At 45.9% G+C, this 20,461-nt stretch overlaps 1 protein-coding gene across 1 annotated transcript in view; it reads left to right on the top strand.

The window, feature by feature from the left end:
* The window catches only part of CSMD2 (CUB and Sushi multiple domains 2), a gene marked incomplete at both ends in the record, with an annotated part of 613,548 nt that overhangs the window by 46,476 nt on the left and 546,611 nt on the right, over positions 1–20,461 (top strand). Inside the window, 1 exon segment of the mRNA XM_080690534.1 lies at positions 17,797–18,013. Within this exon segment, the coding sequence (XP_080546660.1) occupies positions 17,797–18,013 (217 nt within the window).

Raw genomic sequence — 20,461 nt, 5'->3', positions numbered from 1 at the left:
GCTGATGGGGGAGACGCAGGATGAGTGAAGGCCACTAAAGACAGAACTGGGTGTTCAGGGAAGTGGCCATGGGGATATCTTCTAGGCATAAGTCTCGGGTCACTGGGGGTTGGTTCTGAGCCAGACGCCTTTGCATACCCAGCTGCGTTATGCTGTTCACTATGTTTTGCATGTATATGGGCAAGGGGCACGGTGGGGCTGTTAGAGTTTCCTTTTAGAAGAGACTTAAAGAAGAAGTGCATTTCTCTACTATTCTCTGGCAAATTTTAGATGATCAATCTACCCACTCAGTTATATTTTCTCCTTCGTTCATTCAAGCTCCATGTGTGCATGGAAGAGAGAGAGAGAGAGAGAGAGAGAGAGAGAGAGAGAGAGAGAGAGAGAAATTTATTAAGATAAAATATATTTCAGCCATTGATAAATCATGTCTGTCCTCCCTCTCGGGACAGGAAAAGGGAGACAGGGCTGTAATGGAGTCATGTCCAGGCCAGAGGAAAAGCTTCATATCTCTGTTCTGCTCATTTCGGTCTCCATGCTATATGTGCATGTGGCCATCCCCACAGTCCCTCCCTTCTTCCCCCCCTCCCTCCCTGTCTGTCATCCCGGTGCAGTGGTGGAGCACATATGTAAGATCTCAGTCTCAGGAGTCTGACACATCTGCGCGTGAACCTGAGCTTTTCCAAGTATATTATACGTGCGAGTTTCAATGAGTTATTTCCCCTAAACCTCATTTGTTAAACAGGGTCAAGAATAGTACCTGCCTCTTTGGGATGTTATAAGGTTTGGAAGAAATTCAAATAAGAGGCTGAGTATCATGTAAGACCCATAGTGCCTGCTAAATGATGGCTGGAATTCCATCAGCCTCCTGCTTAGGGACATGTGTGACCTGTGCTGATCCCTCAAGAATGTAGTTGTGAAAGAGGCAAGGCATGCTCTGTGACCTCAGTCTGGTGGAGATATGGGCAAGTGTCCCCCAGGACCTCCCTTTCCCAGCTCTGCTTCTACCATGGGCTGATCTCTGGGGCTCTTCCATCCCAAAGTGCTATCACACAGAGCCACACCAACCGGTTGGCTCCCTGGGCCTTTAGGGAGTTAGGTTGACATGAGACATGGTTTTGTAAGTGCACCCAGTTGTGGTTTGTCCATTCATCCAACAGATGTCTGCTGAGTGCCTACTGTGTGCCAGGTGCTGGTCTGGGCACTCAGGATGCATCAGTGAGTGAAACAAAGACCCTGCTCTTGTGAAGCCAATGTTCTAGCAGAAGGAAAGAAACAATAAGCACAATATGGAAGTAAATCACACAGGGTGCCATAGAGTGATGTGTGCTGTTGAAGAAAGAAGATGGAGAGCAAGTAAGGAGCATTGGAGGTACCAGGGATGGGGGGTAAAAGGTGGGTGCGTGTTTTCTAGAGGTTGGCCAGGTAGACCTCACAGAGAAGGCTATGCTGAGAAAATGGAAGAGAAAGAGTTTGTGTCTCTGGGGGAAGGATTTTAATGAGAAGAAAGGAAAGCCAGTGCCAAGGTGTTCATGTGTTGGAGCAGGACAGAGGAAGATATGGCTGGGAGGAGTGAGCCAGCAAGATAGCTCCATGACAGCAGAGCCCGTCAGCCCTGTGCCTGGCCTGTGGTCGAGCACAGTGAATGTCCAAAGAATGATGAGCCTTTGCTGGCATCTGGCTGGTCTGAGCTGAGCCGGGCTAGGACTGACCCCATCACTAATGAGCTTGAGCTTTCCCTTTTGATGGGAACAATTTTCGGATCACCACCAGAGCTCATATAAAATTCAAATGTGCAGCTGGGGGCATGGAAACACAAAGCCCTTTCCTTTGCTTGTTAAAAGAGCAATACATGTGCTGAAGACTGGGAAAAACAAAGCGAAATTTCAGATGACCTGCGAATGCCTTCGCTTACGGAACAGGCTGACTGGGCTTGCCCTGTGGCCGCTGCGAACGCCTCCACGTATGGACCTTCTGCGTTCCCAGCAGATGTTCCACCTGCAGCTGCAGGAGAAATGAAGGAATCAGGTTTCCACGGAGGAAGAAGAGGCTGCACCCAGCAGCTGATGAACATGTGTCACACCCTCCTTGACTCCTGCCCTCCTGTCGTCTGACTTCAGCCTCCTCACCCCTCACCTCCACAGAGCTAGCCTCTTTCCATCCTCCTCCCTGCCACTGGCTGCTGAGATAAGTGTCAGTAGCAGCTCAGGAATGTACCTCTGAGCTACCACCACCCTCTCCCACTCCCAGCCACCTTCCGTGTGGCCTGATTCCATGTGGCCAAGGCCGAGAACAGTGTCTCAGATACTCAGGACCTCTGGTGCAACTCTAGTGCTCTCTGCCCCCACCTCTACACACACACACACACACACACACACACACACTCTCTCTCTCTCTCTCTCTCTCCCTCCCTCCCTTCCTTTTTCCTTCTATTTCATCTCCTGAGTTGTTTTTCCATTTCTTTCCTGGGTCACAAATCTTGGGTAGATTGGGTAGGCATTCCCAGTGGCCTAGGATCCAGAGAAATAAGCACCCCTGAGGACATTAAGACTTCAGCACCATGGACAGGGTCTCCTGCTCTGAGTAAGTTCCCGTTCACTTGGGTCTGTTGTCTCAGTCTCTGTGATGGTGGCTTTGAGAGTCCTGTTTTATAGATGGAGGGTGGCGCCTTACGTGACTGAGGGACTTCACTGTACTCTTTGCTAGTAAGTTTCAAATCAGAAGTCAGGCTTTCTGATTCTTTTCATTGCACATGTTAGCATCATCCCACTCCCTATTTTAAAATTAACTTTCAAATGCAGGTCACATGAGAGTAAAGGGCTTGAAGCTACCTATTTCCCTTAGAGGTGAAACCAGTTCCACTGTGGATGTGTGTATCAGACAAAACAGCAGCCATGCGTTTTTTTAATGGATAAAGGAACACAAAAGGCACCAACGACAGCTGCAATGTTAATCTACCCAACAGATATTAACAGAGCACCTATGAAATGCCAAACACTGCGCTGAAGATTTAGGAGCGAGTCAGGCATTGTCATTTCCATCTTGAGGTGTTTAGGCTGGTGACAGAGATATAAGCTTGTTTTCACATACTTTAGACAATTCACTCTGTTTCCCAGTGTCTTCTTTCCCTCTGGGAAGTCCAGTGTGCACGGGCTTCCCTATGTGCGCTCCATTTTGGTCCTGTGTCAGCTCTCACCATGATGGGCTCATTCCCCAAATAGCAGGCAATCAGGTAGAAGACCTATTCCAGCTGAGATGATTGACACTTGAGGAAAAGGGTTCCTGAGGCAAAGCTCTCTACCATATGAGAGTAGTCTAGAAGACACATGGCTTACTACGCTGGCCAAAGTAAGCATCCATCCATCGATCCATCCACCCATCAATCCATGAGAGTAGTGGGTTAAGATGACAGAATTTGGCACCAAGTTGTTTGGGTTTGAGTCCACCATTTATCAGCTGTCTGCTCTTGGACAAGTTATTTAATTTTCCTATACCTCAGCTTTATTATCTTTAAAATGGGAAGAATAATAGTACCTAACTAATATACTTGTGTGAATGGAATGAATCATTATATGAAAAGTCAGTAGAGCACAGCATTCAGCACAGAAAAAAATATTTAATAACCTACTATTATTAGTCAGCTCCATGTGGGCAGAGATAGTGCTTGAGTACAGTAGCTATTCAGTACTCAGGTGTTCAATGCTAATTTTAGGTGAGTAAACAATGAATCAAGCATTTCCTGACCCCTGAACTTTCAGGGGTTAACCCCTCTGCTCAGCCACTGTAACTGGGACCAAAGCCAGAGTGCAGATATCTTCTCAGGTATGGAGCAATAAATGATAGTTCCCTATTTTTTTCTGGAAAAAAAAATACTGAACCAGGAGCAGGACCAGCCTGGCAGAGGCAACTGTCCCCAGACACATTAATGTCAATCCAGGGATGTGGCACAGCTCGATGAGCAGGAATCTCTGCCGTTAGCAGAACAGAGATCCTGTGCTGGTCCAGGATTCCCTCTCAACTCAACGAACAACCCCTGGCTGGCACTGGCTTGAAATGATAAAAAACAAGCCGCATCTGTATTGCCAGGCAGGGAAAATCATATTTGGTCCACAGTGCTGGCTTTTGTGTTAAGCATGACCAGGGGAATCTGAAAGCCTAGAGGTAGAATTAGGGAGCTAAGCAGCATGGGATTATTCCCACAGAGCAATTAGATGTGGCACAGGCCAGGCTTGCTGCCTCAACCCACCTTCCATGCATTGTTTTGTGTTTTTCTTGCCTGTATCCCCAGCTCGAGAGGAAGAAGGAGACCTGTTTTGTCCCCACATCCCTGAGGCATGGCAACTGCGCTAAGCTCTTTTCAGCAAATCCCAGGCTGTGTCCCATGGTGTGGGGTGCAGAGCGGAACCAGGGCTATAGCTTTGGTAGCGTGAAGTCCTTGCAGCCTGCTGGAGGGAGAGGTGGCGGGGTTGGAAAGCCTGAGCTTTGCTTCCATAAGGATCTGGGTTTGAATCCCAGCTCTTCCACGTCTACTTTTTTAACCTTGAACATATTTGTACACCTGGACGAGCTTTAATGCCTCCACTTGGAAAATCATAAGGGACAGAGGTAAAGTAGCCATTTCACAAGGCCATCACAAATGTCAGGGAGATGGTGTTGGTCGAGCTCCCAGATAAAAGTCAGTCTCCTTCTCATATCTACGTAAGAACTCCAGGTGTTGTAGGTTGGTTTGTATCCATGTCCCTCCATTCCCCTGAGATCTAGCAGTGTGGTCTTCCTGAGCCATTCACCAAGAAGAGGCACAGCAAGACAGCCAGGACTGTCTGTTCATGTCACTCCCTGTGAGCTCCTTCAAGCCATAGATGGTATGATACAAAACCTACCTCTTCCATGTCTTCATCCCCTACCACCTACTAACCCCCTCTCAATACACATGAAATGCCTGGAACTAGGCAATCCTACCCCAGTCTGCCGAATGAAAGATCCAATTTGTCTTGGACCTGAGATTTTATTGGAATTCAGGGAGTCCCTAACTTGGATGGGGAAAATTACACCTTTATTTGAAACTTAGCATTTCTATCAATCATGAATATAGGCAACACAGCATGCTGGTATTAGCAGCACCTGTGAATTTGTCAATGACAAGATCACAGGGTATTTCCATAGAACATTATAGTTGTTTTAACCATGTCTATTTGGCCTGTATGCCTCAGACTACAATACTTATCAGACCTGCTGGTGGAGCTTAGTGCTAACTCACCAATAAAGGAGTACCTATATTACTAAGCTATACATTTTCAAAATATTTTGAAAGCTGTATTGCAGTATAATTGGTTTCCTTTTTACCATTCTATGTGTTTTGCTCTACAGATTTAAAGACATTATTCAAAGGGGGGGTCACCAAACTGCCAAAGGGGCCATGGAATTACAAAGGTGAGGAAACCTTGACCTGAAAATTCCCTGAAATGAATGAACAAAGTGGGACGTTAGATTCCTAGAAACATTTTATAGCAAGGATATTTCTAACTTTCACTAGGAATGGCTAAGAATCTGGACAATGTTTTTTTTTTTTTTTAATTGTGGTACTGGGGCCAGATCCCAGGGACATTTACCTCTCAGCTCCACCCCCAACCCTATTTTTTATTTTTTATTTTGACACAGGGTCTCACTGAGTTGCAAAGGGCCTCACTAAGTAGTTGAGGATGGCTTCGAACCAATCCTCCTGTCTCAGCCTCCCAAATGCTGGGATTACAAGCGTGCACCACCATATCCAGCCCCAGTCCTATTTTTCATTCTTTATTTTTGAAACAAGGTCTCACTGAGTTGCAGAGGGCCTCACTAAATAGCTGAGGCTGGCCTTGAACCACGATTCTCATGTCTCAGCCTCCCAAATGCTGGGATTACAAGCCTGCGCCATCACGCCTGGCTACTTTTAGTTCTTAATGGAAATCTCTTTGTTAAGAACTCTAGGGGGAAAAATGTCAGTGTGTGATGTCATTGGAAACCACCATGAAGCCAGGCATGGTGGCGCATGCTTGTCACTCCAATACTCGGGAGGCTGAGACAGAAGGATTGCAGCCCGCGGACAGCCTCAGCTACTTAGTGAGGCCCTCTGCAACTCAGTGAGACCCTGTTTCAAATTAAATAATAAAATATAGGGCTGGGGGTGTAGCTTGATGTCAAATATCTCTGGGTTCTATCTCCAGGACCACAAAAAAAAAAAGAAAGAAAGAAAGAAAAGAAACCACGGTGATAATTCTCTCATTCAATGCCCACTGCATATCCATGTGCACAGCATGGCAGACTGTGGACGTGGCACTAGGGATACAGAGATGCCAAGGACTCTGAAATGGCTCTAGGTCCTCAGTGTAGTAGCATCAAAGACTCGTGCAGTTATATGCCAGGTGCAGCCATCACACAGCTCTCTCCTGGGCACCTGATGGATTCTAGGCTGCATGCCAGGTATTATGGGTCCTATTCTCTCATTTGGCCTTGATGTCTCCTCAGGAGGGTGGCAGTAGATGTCAGCCCTGGCCTGGTGGGGCCCAGGGGAAATGGGCACAGGTGTATACGGTATGTCCTCCACAAATTCTTCTTTATCTGGGTGGACAAGTGTCTACCTCAGTGGACCAACCACTAAGTGTCCAACCTGCTGTCCTCCCACAGGAGGCTTGCTTATAGTGGCACATGCCTCTGTGTCTCTTGTCTGAACTGTATCTAGCTTTTCCTGCCAAAGTAGCCACGTAGAGGGGAAAATGGATGCCAGACAATGTCGTGACGTGTGTCCTGTGAGCCAGTAATGGGAAGCAATATCATTTGCTAGAGTAATAAAAAGTGCACAAACTATCTGGGAATGGCCTTAGCAAGATGAGACTGGAGACATGTGGTCCTGAGAACACACAGCTGGGTGTGGTTGGGGGAGGGGAGTGCAGTTTAGTGCAGTGGTCAGGAAGGTCTCCTAGGGCGGTGGCGTCTAAGCTGAGACCTAAAGGATGAGCAGAGTGTATGTAAACAGGATACAGGGAAAGCACGCTTAAGTCAAGGGAAATAGCACTTTTTCTTTTTTCTTTTTGGTACTAGGCATTAAATTCAGGGGCATTCTAGCTCTGAACTATACTCTTTGCCCTTTTAAATTTTATTTATTTATTTATTTATTGCAATACTAGGGATTGAACCCAGGGGCATTCTACTTCTGAGCTCTACCCCTAGCCCTGTGTTTTATTATTTATTTTTTAAATTGCAAAGGGCCTTACTAAGTAGCTGAGGCTGGCCGCAAGCTTGCAATCCTCCTGTCTTAGCCTCCCAAGTATTGGGATTACAAGTATGCACCACCATGCCCGGCTTACTTTTTATTTTTTATTTATTTTATTTTATTTTATTTATTTATTTTTTTGGTGGTACTGGGGTTCCTGGAAGCCCTTCTACCTCGGGGCTACACTCCCAGACCTATTTTTACATTTTTATTTTGGAAACAGGGTCTCCTAAGCCAGCGCGGCTGGCTTCAAACCTGCGCGATCCTCCTGTCTCCGCCTCCCAAGCGCGGGGATTACAAGCACGCGCCACCACGCCTGGCTTTACTTTTTATTTTGAAACAGGTCACACTGAGTTGCCAAGACTGGCCTTGAGCCTGTGATCCTCTTGTCAGCCTCCCAAGTACCAGAATTACAGGCTTGCGCCGTTGCACCCGGTTTGGAAACAACATTCTTAAAGGCTCAGAGTGGGCAACAATATGGACCCAAAGTGAGTCTGGCTCCAGCTGCAGTGTCCTTTAAAGGAAGGCTGCAGAAGGCAAAGGCTGGCAGGGGAGCAGGGGAGTCTTGTGTGCTCATGAGGAATCTGGTGTGCCATATTTAGGGTTTGGGGCTTTACCCAGAGAAGCCATCTAAGAGTTGTAAGCAAAACTGGCAAGTTGTTTTTGTTTTTGTGAAAGACATGAATTGGGAGAGGCGGTCTGGAGTCTGGTATTGGGTTGCATAATTGTTGCTGTGGGGAGACAGGGTTGGGAGAGAGAGAGAGAGAGAGAGAGAGAGAGAGAGAGAGAGAGAGAGAAAGTCAGACACCTACCTGGGAAACCCGGGATGCTGTAAGATGGAGGTGCTTCATGAGCTGAATCTGGAAGGTGATCTCAATGTACTAGGTAGAGACAATGAGGAAGGGAGTTCCAGGCAAAGCATAAAGCCCTGCAAGGACCTGGGGTCTTTGCAGATGATGAGCTATTTGGTGTGGCCGAAGCATACGATGTGCTGGGGAGAGGGCTAAGATGAGGCTGGACTCCAGTATCCCCAACAACCCAGTTCTTGGCCCTCTTCTATGGGACTACGGCAAAGAGCCAATGGTACTGCTTGACCCTGGCCTCTCCTGTCTCCAGACAAGTAACTCCTGCCAGGAGGCATGCAAAAAATGGGCCAGAGGCTGATGGTAGACCCAAGGTGTCCAGTGGCATTCCGTGTGGCAGGTGAAATACCTGCAGCGGCCATGATGACTTATCCAGCATCTGCAGCGCTCCTCTGTGGTCCCTCGTAGGGCAACTTCATTAATTGAACAGCCTTGACAGATCCCTACCTCCAGTCCAGACTGTGCTTCCAAACACCAGTCTGCAGCCTAATTGCCTTCTGGCCATCTTCGTCTGGATATCCCGCTGGCGTCTCCAACTAAATTTGTACCAAATTGACCTTATCAGTCAATAAATATTTGCTGAATCGAATTGAATTTTCCTGCCAAACTTCTCAAAAGAGTTATCTCCTCAAAATTATCATTATTTGTAGACAACATGATTGTGTACCTAAAATGCCCAAAGGAATCAACTGAGAAATCTTTAGAATGAGAAAAATTCAGAAACCTGGTTGGATGTGAGATGAATATATAGAAATCAATAATTTTCTGTATATCAGTAATAACTGGTTAGAAAAAATAGGAAGAAATGTCATTCACTAGAGTAAAGAGAAGTGCATAAAATTTCTGGGAATAACCTTAATGAGATATGACTTGGACCTATATAAAGAAAAGTATAAATCTTTACTGAAACATTAGCCGATATTTACTGGTCAATTATAGCGTGCTGGGTACTATACTGAGCTTTAGCAATTTAGGAGATAGCATGATATTCATCTGTATAGTCATTCTAGAAGATGTTCATTTTAAAGATGTCAAAACTAAGGTTTAAAGAGTCCAAATAAATAGTCCACAAGGTACTTAAATGGCAAACCTGAAATATATACCCATAGCTTTTGCTTCTAAAACCTATGCTTTTAACATTTTCACTAAACCATCTCCCAAATAAGCCAAAAATATACAAATGAATTTGGTGGGTATTGTCTGAATATTAATACTAAGATTAACTTATTTCACACAATCACTCATTCAAAAATTATATACCAAGTGTCCACTGAAGGCAAGCACTAGGCTAGGGGCTGGGGAACAAATGTGGATAAAATCTCAAGAAATAATGCTGATGAAGATAGCCATAGAAATGTGATGACCCCACTGGTAACATCAACGATGTCCCTAGTGAAAGGTAAGTAAACACAGGAGAATACTTGTGTATTCTGAGCAGTCTTTCTGGAAGAGGTCAGGAGCCTTCAAGTACGTGAAGTCAGCCAGATGCAGAGAGCTCGGTGGCCAGTTAACATGCATGTGCTCCTTTAGCCAACAGCTCTCCGTTTTGGTCCTAGACATCTAGGGCCATTCTCTCCCCCCGGCTCCCACCAACTACACTGTGGCCCTTTTTATTTTTTTTTAGTTTGAAATAGTCTCACTAGGTTTCTGAGGGTCTCAGTAAGGTGCCAAGGCTATCCTTGAACCTGTGGTCCTCCTGTCTCAGCCTCCCAAGTACCAGATGACAGGCATGCCAGGCTAGCTAACTATCCTTCAATGAGCATCTGCTAAGTGGCCGGTGCAGGCCTGGGGTCTGGAGATAGAAAGCAAAATGGTACCCCTGCTGCTCTTGTGGATGTCACATTCTGCTGAAGATGGACAGTGAAGGAAATAAGAAAATGCACACCAGAGGTGCTTGTGTTAGGGAGAAAAGTAAGGGAGCCCGAAGCACCAGGTCTGAGAGGAGACTGGCCTAGGTTTTGCACAGGGTTGTCTCTGAGGATGTAATACTTCCCTGAAAGAAGTCAGGGAGGGGGTCTCAGAGCCCCGGGGCGGGGGTCTTCTTTGCTAACGGAGCCACAGATTCAAGGGTTCTGAGGTGGGCGTGTGGTGATACCCGGGAGGCAGAGCAGCCAGGTCACAGGGATGAGGGATGGATGGGGGGCAGGAGAGGCCCATGGGTGGTGAGGTGCCTATGCTTTAGGGTTTGGGGAGCCACAGAAAAGACTTTGGCTTTGTTGGTTTAGTGAGATGAGACACCAACCCATCACTGAGAGGAAACTTTCTCAGTGTAAATAACGGAACAATATTCTAAAAAAAAAAAAAAAAAGAGAGAGAGAGAGAGAGGGATGCTCAGATGTCCGTAAAAGCCTAACATTCTAATCTACACAAAGACTCTAAACAACACCAACAGCATACAACCAGGTAGAAAAGCATTGACAACAAACAAGACAGAAAATGAAAACTGTGACTCTATAGTTAGTATAAACGGATAACAAACAGTAAGACCTTATAAAAGACTTGTGCACAGAAAATATGGAGACTTAAATATATCAAACACCATAAAACTAAAAGGCCCAAACAACTATAAAACAAATGTATAGCATGATGATGCATCCGTTTACATATAATGTATAAACATGGAAATCAGTAAAAATAAATACCACAAAGAGAAAGGGGCTAAAGTTGCCACCATTTAGTTTCTGAAGGGAGGATTAAAGTTATTAAGAGAAGCTGAAAGGCTGGGGTCTGAGTCATAAAGAAATGCTCACTAAAACGCAATCATAGTTTTTGCGCCTATGAGGCAGACAAGAACTTCTCTTTAAGATAATCCACAATGTTGGCAAAGATGCCTCAAAATGGGCATTCCTAGACATGTCTGTCCAGAATATAATTGAAAATATATATGTTTTCTAGAAAGTATTTTGATGATCCAGAGCCAACGTCTCAGAGATGTTTCTACTCCTCCACCCAGAAGTCTGTACTTTGGGAAGTCTGTCCTGGGGAAATCTTCCAAAAACAAATGAGCGAAACACAGCCTCAAGAGTCTAGTCTCCCGAGATTGTTCCTGCGCTTCAGTGCTGTTTGGTAGCTGCCTTGACCACAGGTCGGAGACATGGGCAAGAGTGGGCGGACTGCCCTGGCCACGGGGAGGGAAATGCAAGGTGCCCTCCCGATACAAGTAGGGAACAGAAGGCCAGCGAGCAGATGTGAAGAGCAGGTCGCCTTTGCTTGGAAGGAGCTCACCTTGGTAGTCTTGAAGAGATGACCATTTTGGCACGGGCTCCCTCTGCCTCGTGTTTCAGTCTGGAATGGTCGCCCTGGGCTATAACCTTCTCAACTCACCAACATCTGTTTGATATCAGGGGGGGGGGGTTCACATGAACTAGGCTTCTAGTCCTTTCTAACCATCCCTGACAGTACCTGCCACAGAGCTCAGCCGCCAGCCTGATACGGACAATACCCCACCAGAAGGCAAAGCCGGACATCGTTACCATTCAGGTGAACATGGATTCTAGGACTCTGGCCATGGGAATGCATTTTCCACTGCACTGACGAGCATCCTATCATCAGACCTCGCCAAGGGTCCAAGGTCTCATTTATAACAGGATACCAAAGAAAGATAAAATCCAGAAACAATTTAAATGCTGGACAGTAGGTGAATGGTTGGGTAAATTTGAGTATAACCATACCTTGGGCTGTTGTACATCCATTTAAAATGCTGTTTATGAACAGATTCCAATCTTAGGGGGAAACTCCCGCTATAATGTTTACTGAGTTGTTACGAAAGAAAACCAAGAACTGACCCAAATGACCATCAACAGAGGAGTGGTTGAATAAATTGAGATACATCCATGCTGGGGAATAGTACACATTTATATAAGAAATAAGTTGAATTTGTATCTACTGACCTGGAAGGCGTCCCCGCCGTATTGTTAAGCAAGAAAGCAAGTTGCTGAGAAGTGAACTGAACTACGATCTCATTTTTAAAACAAAATCATAAAATTTCTTCCAAAATGTGTCCATATGTTTTCACGAGAGAGGAAGGAAAGGGTGGTGGTGGGGGGAACGCAAGCGGGGCTGTGAACTCGAGTGTAAGGGAGGGCGCCTGAAGATCAGCATTTTATTCCTTTGGATTTGTGTTACATACATACATCTTTCCATGTGTTACAAGTGCACAGTGCCTTTTGTAATTGAAGATTTAAGAATAATTTACCATGAAAAGAGTTCCCAGAATTATATATACACAGTATTAACTCAACAACATGAAATATGCATGGCAAAAATCTAGAAAGAAAAATAAAAAATATTAACGGCAGTTGCCTCTGGAAGGAAAGTGAGATTATAATCATTTCCTCTTTTTTTTTTAAAATCTTGCCTATATTTTTCACATCTTCTACCGTGAACAATATATATGTTATTGCTGAAAACGTAACAGCCTTGCAAGGTCGCCTGCCAATTCTATCTCTGCCTTATAGGGTCTGGCCTCTGGGCATCTTGCTCCCTTCCCACCTGCCTTTGCCGAAATGACGGATCCACAAGCGGAAGCTCATTGAACTGTAGACGCTGGGGACGCGGCAGGGGTTGGAACAAAGGTCCTGCTCTCCACGTTCTGTTAGAGGGACCATTTAGACAGCAAACCCAGTGACCTCATCCGAGACTTTGATCTTAGTCTGTAGGTGCTGTTCACCACCTTTGGTCACCTTCTCCTACCTGGAACTGCCTTCTGGATGTCTGCCTTCTATTTTTTTCCCTGCTCTGCTACCTTTCCAGTCCATGGGAAATGTGGCCAGGGGCTCTGTTCTTAGCAGGAAAGTCGTATTCATACCCCAATTTGGAATCGGGCATCTCTAGTGTTGGACAGGTCTGAGCTGACACAGTTGTCTGGAGTGCTGGGAATGCTGGTATCAGTGACTGTCCATGACGTGAATGGGGTGGCCCTGAAGATGCAGCCCCTGTGGGGCCCATGATCCAGAATCAAATCACTCTGTGGACCTCTTTAGCACAGTACTGTCCCATGGATGGATTTTCTTATGTCCAGGCTATGATCTGGGAGCTGGGACTTATCATAGGAATCATAGGGTCCTCCAACCTGGAGGGAGGAATGAATGAATGGATGGATGGATGAATGACATGATGCAGTGACATCTCTCCAGGCAGGTTTTAGGGACATAAGCTGAGTGGATCTGGTGCCTGTTAAAGGGAAGTTTAGTCAAGGTTACACAGGGCCCCTTTGCAAATTTTAGAGATAGAAGTTTTATTTATTATTATTACAGTTGGGTGTTTTTCTGGTTTTCTGGCTACTTATGTCTTCTTTTGTAAGCTAGCTTGTACAGACCATGTCCAACATTTTTAGATGTAAGACTTGTTCCTTTCCCCATTATTAGTAATAGTTATTTCACTTTTAGGGATATTACTTTTCTACCTAAAATTTTAATATGCCCTTTGATTTTATTTCTGTTCTTAACATACATATACTTTTCATATAAAAATTATGATTCTTGTATCTCCCACATCTTTTTAATGTTCAGAAAATGACAGATAATTATATTTTCCTCTAATTGTTTTTTGACTTCATTTTTTTTTCCCATTTGACTCTTCACTCCATCTGGAATTTATTTTGCTACATGGCATGAGTCAGGGAGACAACTCAGTTTTTTCTCTAAATGGATAATTAGTTGACCCCGCAAAAATCTTTTTTTTTCCTCATTTATTTTTATTTTTTATGGTACTAGGGGTCAAACCCATGCACATGTGTGGCAAGCACTCTACCACTGAATTATATCCCTAGCCTTTTAAATTTTATTTTGAGACAGAGTTTCACTGAGTTGCCCAGGCTGGCCTTGAATTTGTTACCTCAGCCTCCGGAGCAGCTGAGATTATGGGTGTGCACCATTATATCAGACTTCATTGATTTTAAAATAGTTGTGTGTGTGTGTGTGTGTGTGTGTGTGTGTGCGCGCGCACGCGCGCGTGTGTGTATTTTTTTCTTTGGAGGTAATTGGGATGGAACCCAGGGCCATTCTACCTCCAAGCTACACCCCTAGTCCTATTTTTTATTCTTTTATTTTGAAACAGGGTCTCATGGAGTTGCAAAGGGCGTAAGTAGTAGCTAAGGCTGTCCATGAACCACGATCCTCCTGTCTCATCCTCCCAAATGCTGGGATTGATTATGAGTGTGCACCACCATGCCCGGCTCTTATGTGTATTTTTTATGTATTTAACATAAAATTCATAAATGTAGTTCTTACACTACCATCTCATGTTCTACCTGTCCATCCTGGGACCACCCTGGAGTTATTTTTCATGTGTCATTCATGATGCTATTTAGTATCCTGTAGGATGAGGTCACTAAATTCACTACCTTAAAAAAATGCATTGTCTATAATAACCTATTTTTCCAGTTATACTTAGGTGTCATTTGGAAAATTTGAAACAGATCATTAGGCTTTTGATCAGCATTGTATTAGGCTTATAAATTAACTTTTTGATAACTTTTCAAGAGGTTAATATTATAAATTAACCTTTCAGTAGTTAGTCTTTCCATTCAAAATTATGCTTTGTCTCTCCAATTATTCAAAAAATTTAAATCCCTCTGCCAAAATTATTTTCATGTAGTGCCTACACATTTCTTACTAAATTTATTTCTACATAGCATATGCACTTTGCACTTACCATAAACAGGAACTTTTATAATTTTTATCTGCTGTTGGCTCACAGGAATGTTATTGATTTTTGTATATTATTTTGCATTTGGCTACTTTACTGAAATCTCTTCTTAGTTCTAATTGCTTTATAATTGATTCTCCCAGGCTTTTAGGTACATTAATGTATCATCTGCAAACCATTTTTTTTGCTTCTCCCTTTCTGATTTCTTTCTTCTTGTGTTGCATGGGTTAGCTCTTCCCACAAGGCATGTATGTGATCCCGGGGGGTGGTGGCATCTCTGCCTTATTCTCCATCTTAACCATGTCTCACTGTTAGTATGATGTAGGGCATTGTTTGAAAATGGATGTTTTATCATGGAAAGGCAATGTTCTTTTTTTCCTAGTTCCAAATGCTTATTTTAATCAGAGTTACGTGTCTAATTTTATTAAATGCCTCTTTAGCATTTATTCAGAAGCCCTTAACTTTTTTCCCTCTTTTAATGGGATACTTTGTATTAAGAGATTTCCTAATATTGAAGTCATTTTAGAGATTAAGTGTCCTTTGTCAGTTAATCCCTAAAGTGGCTTTAAAAAAATTAGCGTTGAGTCAGTGCATCAGCATCACAGAAAAGGGAGTGGACCACTTACGTTTAAATCCACCTCTGAGAAAGTGTGTGGGCTGCAGTCTTTAATTTCCTGTGCCCTATTTCTGCATCTGTAGAATGGAGATGGTATGAATACTGTCCACCTTTCAGGGAGGTCACATTATACAAGCAGTATAGGGTAAGCTTTTAGAAGAGTGTCCAGCCAACATGAAGTCAGTACATGGACTGTATCACGTTATGGATGAGTTACCATGTGCCGTGTGCCTGCTACTGAGCTTGAGGAACAGATTCAAAGATGGGAAACTTGCCAAGCATGGTGGCACTCACTTGTAATCCCAGCTTTTGGGAGGCTGAGACTGGAGGGTCGTGATTCACAGACAGCCTCAGACACTTAGTGACATAGCGAGGCCCTTTGCAACTCAGCGAGAAAAATAAAAAAGGACCAAGCATGGTGACACATGCTTGTAATCCCCACGCTTGGGAAGTAGAGACTGGAGGGCCCTGCAGGTTCAAAGCCAGCCTTGCTGGCTTAGGAAACCCTGTTTCCAAATAAAAATATAAAAAATATGTCTGGGAGTATAGCCGGAGGTAGAAGGGTTTCCAGGAACCCCAGTACCACCAAAAAGAAAAAAAAAGGACTAAAAAAATAGGGCTGGGGTTGTAGCTTCGAGGTACAATGCCCGTGGGTTCCATCTCTGGTACTGCAAAACAAACAAACAAACAAACAAACAAACAAACAAACAAACAAACTCATTTGTGTTTCAGCTCCCATGGAGCGTGCAGCCTGGTGAGAAGATGCTCAGGAATCCATCATTTGAAAGTATGGAAATGTGCTACTATGTTAAGTGGTACCAAAGAGAGGTTGCAGGGATATGACATTAGAGGGCTTGCCCTGAATGCAAAGGGACACTAGACTGACGTCTGGAAGGACAGTATGCCAAGGAGGAAGGATAGAGTGTCCTGGGCAGAGGGAACAGCCCCGGGAAGGGCTCCTGGCTCTGTCCTGAGCCGGTGGCTGGTGGCCAGTACAAAGGACTGAGGAAGGCGGGGCTTGGCCGGAAAGTTGCTGGGTGTGCGGGTAGAGGTCACTAGGGCCAGACCTGAGGAGACCCTCATTGACTTTAAATGTTTTTTTCCTTATTGAAGAGCAATGAGGAGCCACTGAAGGTTTGGACAGCAGAGGGCTTGGACAGTAGATGGGGGTGGGGATGACCTGATGGATTTCTGTTTTGAAAAGGTGCTCCCGGCTGCAGTGTGAAGAATGGGTTGTCAAAGCCCAGAGCAAAAGTGGCCGAGCGGGTGGGAGTTATTATGGGAGTCAGGGAAGACTGGACTATGGGGGAAATGAGATTGAGACACATTAATAATGTGACAAATTATCCAGGGGGCTGTGAAGGAGAGGAAGGTGTTCCTTCTACTTGGGTCCTATTTAGACAAAAAGATGGGGCCATTCCATGACCTGGGAGAGGGAGCAACAGAAGGACACAGTCAGTGGGGGATGTCATGAGCCTGAGGTGGGGCTTGGGGGGGGCACCTAAAGTGTGGCCCCAAGCAGCTTGTCTCTGGGAAGCCAGGAAGAAGTGTAGACTCTCAGCCCCTCCCACGTCTATGAGAGCCAGATCTTCAGGGGACATGTGCACCCCGAAATCCCTGAGATGCCCCAGCCCAGAGAGTGTGTGAACAACAGTATTAGAGGCAGCCGAGAGGCCAGTTAACAGGAAGATGGAAAATATTCAATGGTGGGTGACCTCGCTAGAGCTGCCGGGGTGGGTGGGCAGGACCAGAAGGCAGAATGACAGGTTGGAGTGTGGGCAGGAAGTACGGACAGGGAGATGGAGACGAAGTGTTTTCTATAAATCGGGTTGTGGAGGAGAGGCGGAGTGGAGTGGGGAGCTGTTAACTGAATGATATCTGCAAGATAGAGTTTAAAATGGGCAGATTCCGATGGGGAAGAGACCATAGGACATGTGTAAGAGAGTACAGAAGAGCAGAATGGGAAGCCTGCGTAGATGGAGGAGGGTGCTCCTCTGTGGGAGGAAGGATGGCATGGGGCAGCTGGGAGGGCTTGCGGTGAGGAGGGGTCTCTCTGCTGATGGCCTTTATTTTCCCTGGAGGGTCTGGGGAACACAAACTGGGGACAAGGGAGGGGCTGGAATGGTCCTGCACTTGCTATGATGTCTGAGTGTCGCCCGAGTTTGGTTACTTCTTAGTTAAACTCTAAGCCTTCGTTTTCCACCACGCAGGGCTGTTCTGAGACTTGAGTATTGCATGATTTATCACCTGGGCACAGGTCACGGTAGTGATCCCTCTCCCTCCCTCCGTGCAGAGCACAGGCTGGTCCGTTGGTGGCATCTGGACAGCTGGCTCAAGGATTCTTGACCATGTTGCTCCTTTCTCTCTGGAAGCTTCCAGGAACTCTTCTGGCCACGCTAAATCACTCCCTTTCTTTCTCCCAGGTCAGAACTGCACGTTCCAGCTGCAAGGTCCCAATGGGACCGTGGAGAGCCCGGGGTTCCCTTATGGCTATCCCAACTATGCCAACTGCACGTGGACCATCACCGCGGAGGACCAGCACAGGATCCAGCTGGTGTTCCAGTCCTTCGCCCTGGAAGAGGACTTCGACGTCCTGTCGGTGTTTGATGGCCCGCCCCAGCCAGAGAACCTGCGGATGAGGTATGGCCCTCCCACACTCCTGTGGCACACAGCTAGGCTTGCAGCTGGCACATAGGAGGAACCTGCTGGCCTTGGGTCAAAGGCTAATGGTCATCAACACCGCCTCTGATGTTATGAGGCCCTCCCTCAACTGCCCTGCTTTCTATTTTAGTGCTGGGGATTGAACCCAGGGGCCATCTTCATTCTGAGCTATACCCTCAGCTTTAAAAAAAAAAACTTGAAGCAAGGTCTTGCTAAGTTTCTGAGGCTCTTACTAAGTTGCTGAAGCTGACCTCTAAGCTGTGACCCTCCTGTAGCAGCCTCCCAAAGTACTGTGATTATAGGCACACAATCTCATGCCAGCTTCTCTGCTTTCTTTGAGAGTCCCAATTTCTTTCTTCTACTTATAGTATCCAACAGGCAGGACAGATGAGTAGGACATTTGGGAAAACTGGAGGGAGGACACAAAAGGGCTATAGGGAAATTTACTTTTCTACTGAAAACAATTTTGCATATCTTGGTCTGTATGTGTGAGCATTTGTTGGTGGGCATTCTTTGCATATACAGAAATATTTAATTTTCCCCTTTGAACCCATTATATTTGGGGGTTGAGGGCTGTGGGGGGGCAGTAAATATGTCCTGCATCATGTGTTTGAAGCCGTGCATACTTTGTTGGGATTTGCCTTGCATCAGAGTGGGTGGCCCTGGCTGCAGGTGTAGAATCAAGAGCTTGGGAAAGGTCTCACCCTTCCAGACCCCATCCTAGTAGATAGAAGAGAATTCTATGGAGAGCTGCCTCCCATGGAAGAGAGAGTCCACGTGAGGAGTAAGACAGGGCATGAAGGCTTCTACTCTCTACAGGAAGGGCAGACTTTGGGGGAAAAGATGACGGCCCTGGAGGGATAGCTCTTCAGGCTTTGTTGACCTGGAGGTCTCCCATGCTCTATCACCAGGCTTGCCCCATCCTGCCAGCCAGACTTCCAGGCTCCTTGGGAAGCCAAAGGGTTAATGGCTTCCCAGCCAAGCTCTAGGGAGTCCAAGGTGCTAATTGCTTTTACGGACTTGGTTGCACTAATGAGCATTTCCAGCCAAGTGCTTAACCTCCAAGCTTTGTTGAAGATGCTTCTGAGCCCTTGGCTGCCGGGTTCCTGGAATACAGTCACACCACAGGCCAGGCACCAGCCTTCCCTCCCCATCCTTGTGCTGTCAGGGCAGTGCCTGGTAGATCTGGGAGACCTGCAGCTGGGGCCTGGTAGATCATTCCAGAAGGGGCAGGGAGTATCCTTCATCCCTGGCGCACAGCAGATGTACAGGGAAACTTTGTCAAAGGGACTAGAGTCCTCTTCACTCATTCAGCCCACAAATATTTCATGAGCACCTATTATGTCTGGACACTGGCTTAAGCACTGGGGACCCAGCAGTGAGCAACAGGAAGCCACAGCCATCCTGGAGTTTGCATGCAACAGGGAGATGGACCTGAAGTATCTCAGACATCTGACACCATGAAGACAAAGCAGGCACAAGGCTTTCTAGTCTGTTCAGAGAGGGTGATGTCGGTGCTGGTGTGCAAAGGGTGGTCTGAGCAGGCCTTTCTAAGGGGAAGACAGCAGGATCCTGGGGTATCATGTTGGCCTCCTGTGTGGCATCTGGGGAAGGACTGCCTGTTGTGGGTGTGGGAATGGGCAGGCCTGCATGAGGGTGGCCCAGCGTATTGAGGAGGAGGCTCTGGGGTAGGTTATCTCTGCATGACTCCTCACTGTATACCATGCATGGTCTGCTCATTTCAGTTCATTTCAGGGGTAGCTCAGGGCCTGCAGGGTCAGCAGGAGAAGGGCAGGGAGAAGCCCAGTGCTTCTCAGCACCCCTGGACCCAGAGGCGCTCACACCGTGGGGGACACAGGAGGGGAACTGAGCCCAGAGGATGATACAGATAACCCTGGAGTGTGCTGCCTCTGGAGGTATCAGAGTGGTCCTTCTTCCGGGGGATGGACCCTTGGATCTTTGTGTAGCTTTTTTAACATTTCCTGGTTCTAGTCTGTTCAGAGTTTCTTCTTATTCTTGAATCAGTTTTTATCTTGGTGTTCGTCTACAAAATCGCTCATTGTATTGACACTGTCAAGCATGGGAACCCAGGCTGGTACATGTCTAGCTTTGCAGTACCCGGCTGCTTCTCCTTTCTCCATCTGCTCCTGCGCCTCCCGTTCTCTTTGTTTTAACCCGATTAGTTTCCCAGAACCTTGCCTGTTTTATCGGTCTTTTTAAAGTTCCAGCGCTCTGGCTATCCATTTTATTCCCTCTCCATTATCTACCGTATTGATTCTGCTTTTATCTTTATCCATTCTTTTCTCCCACTTACCTTAGGCTGATGTTGCTCTTTTGCTGGTTTCGTGAATTGAATTAGTTCCATTATTTCTTGTTTGATAATAAAAACATTAAGAGGCATTTTTCCCCTAAGTGCAACTTTGACCG

This window comes from Muscardinus avellanarius (genome assembly GCF_963383645.1).
Source record: "Muscardinus avellanarius genome assembly, chromosome: 3".
NCBI lineage: Eukaryota > Metazoa > Chordata > Mammalia > Rodentia > Gliridae > Muscardinus > Muscardinus avellanarius.
This window is presented reverse-complemented; position numbering and strand designations above follow the sequence as displayed.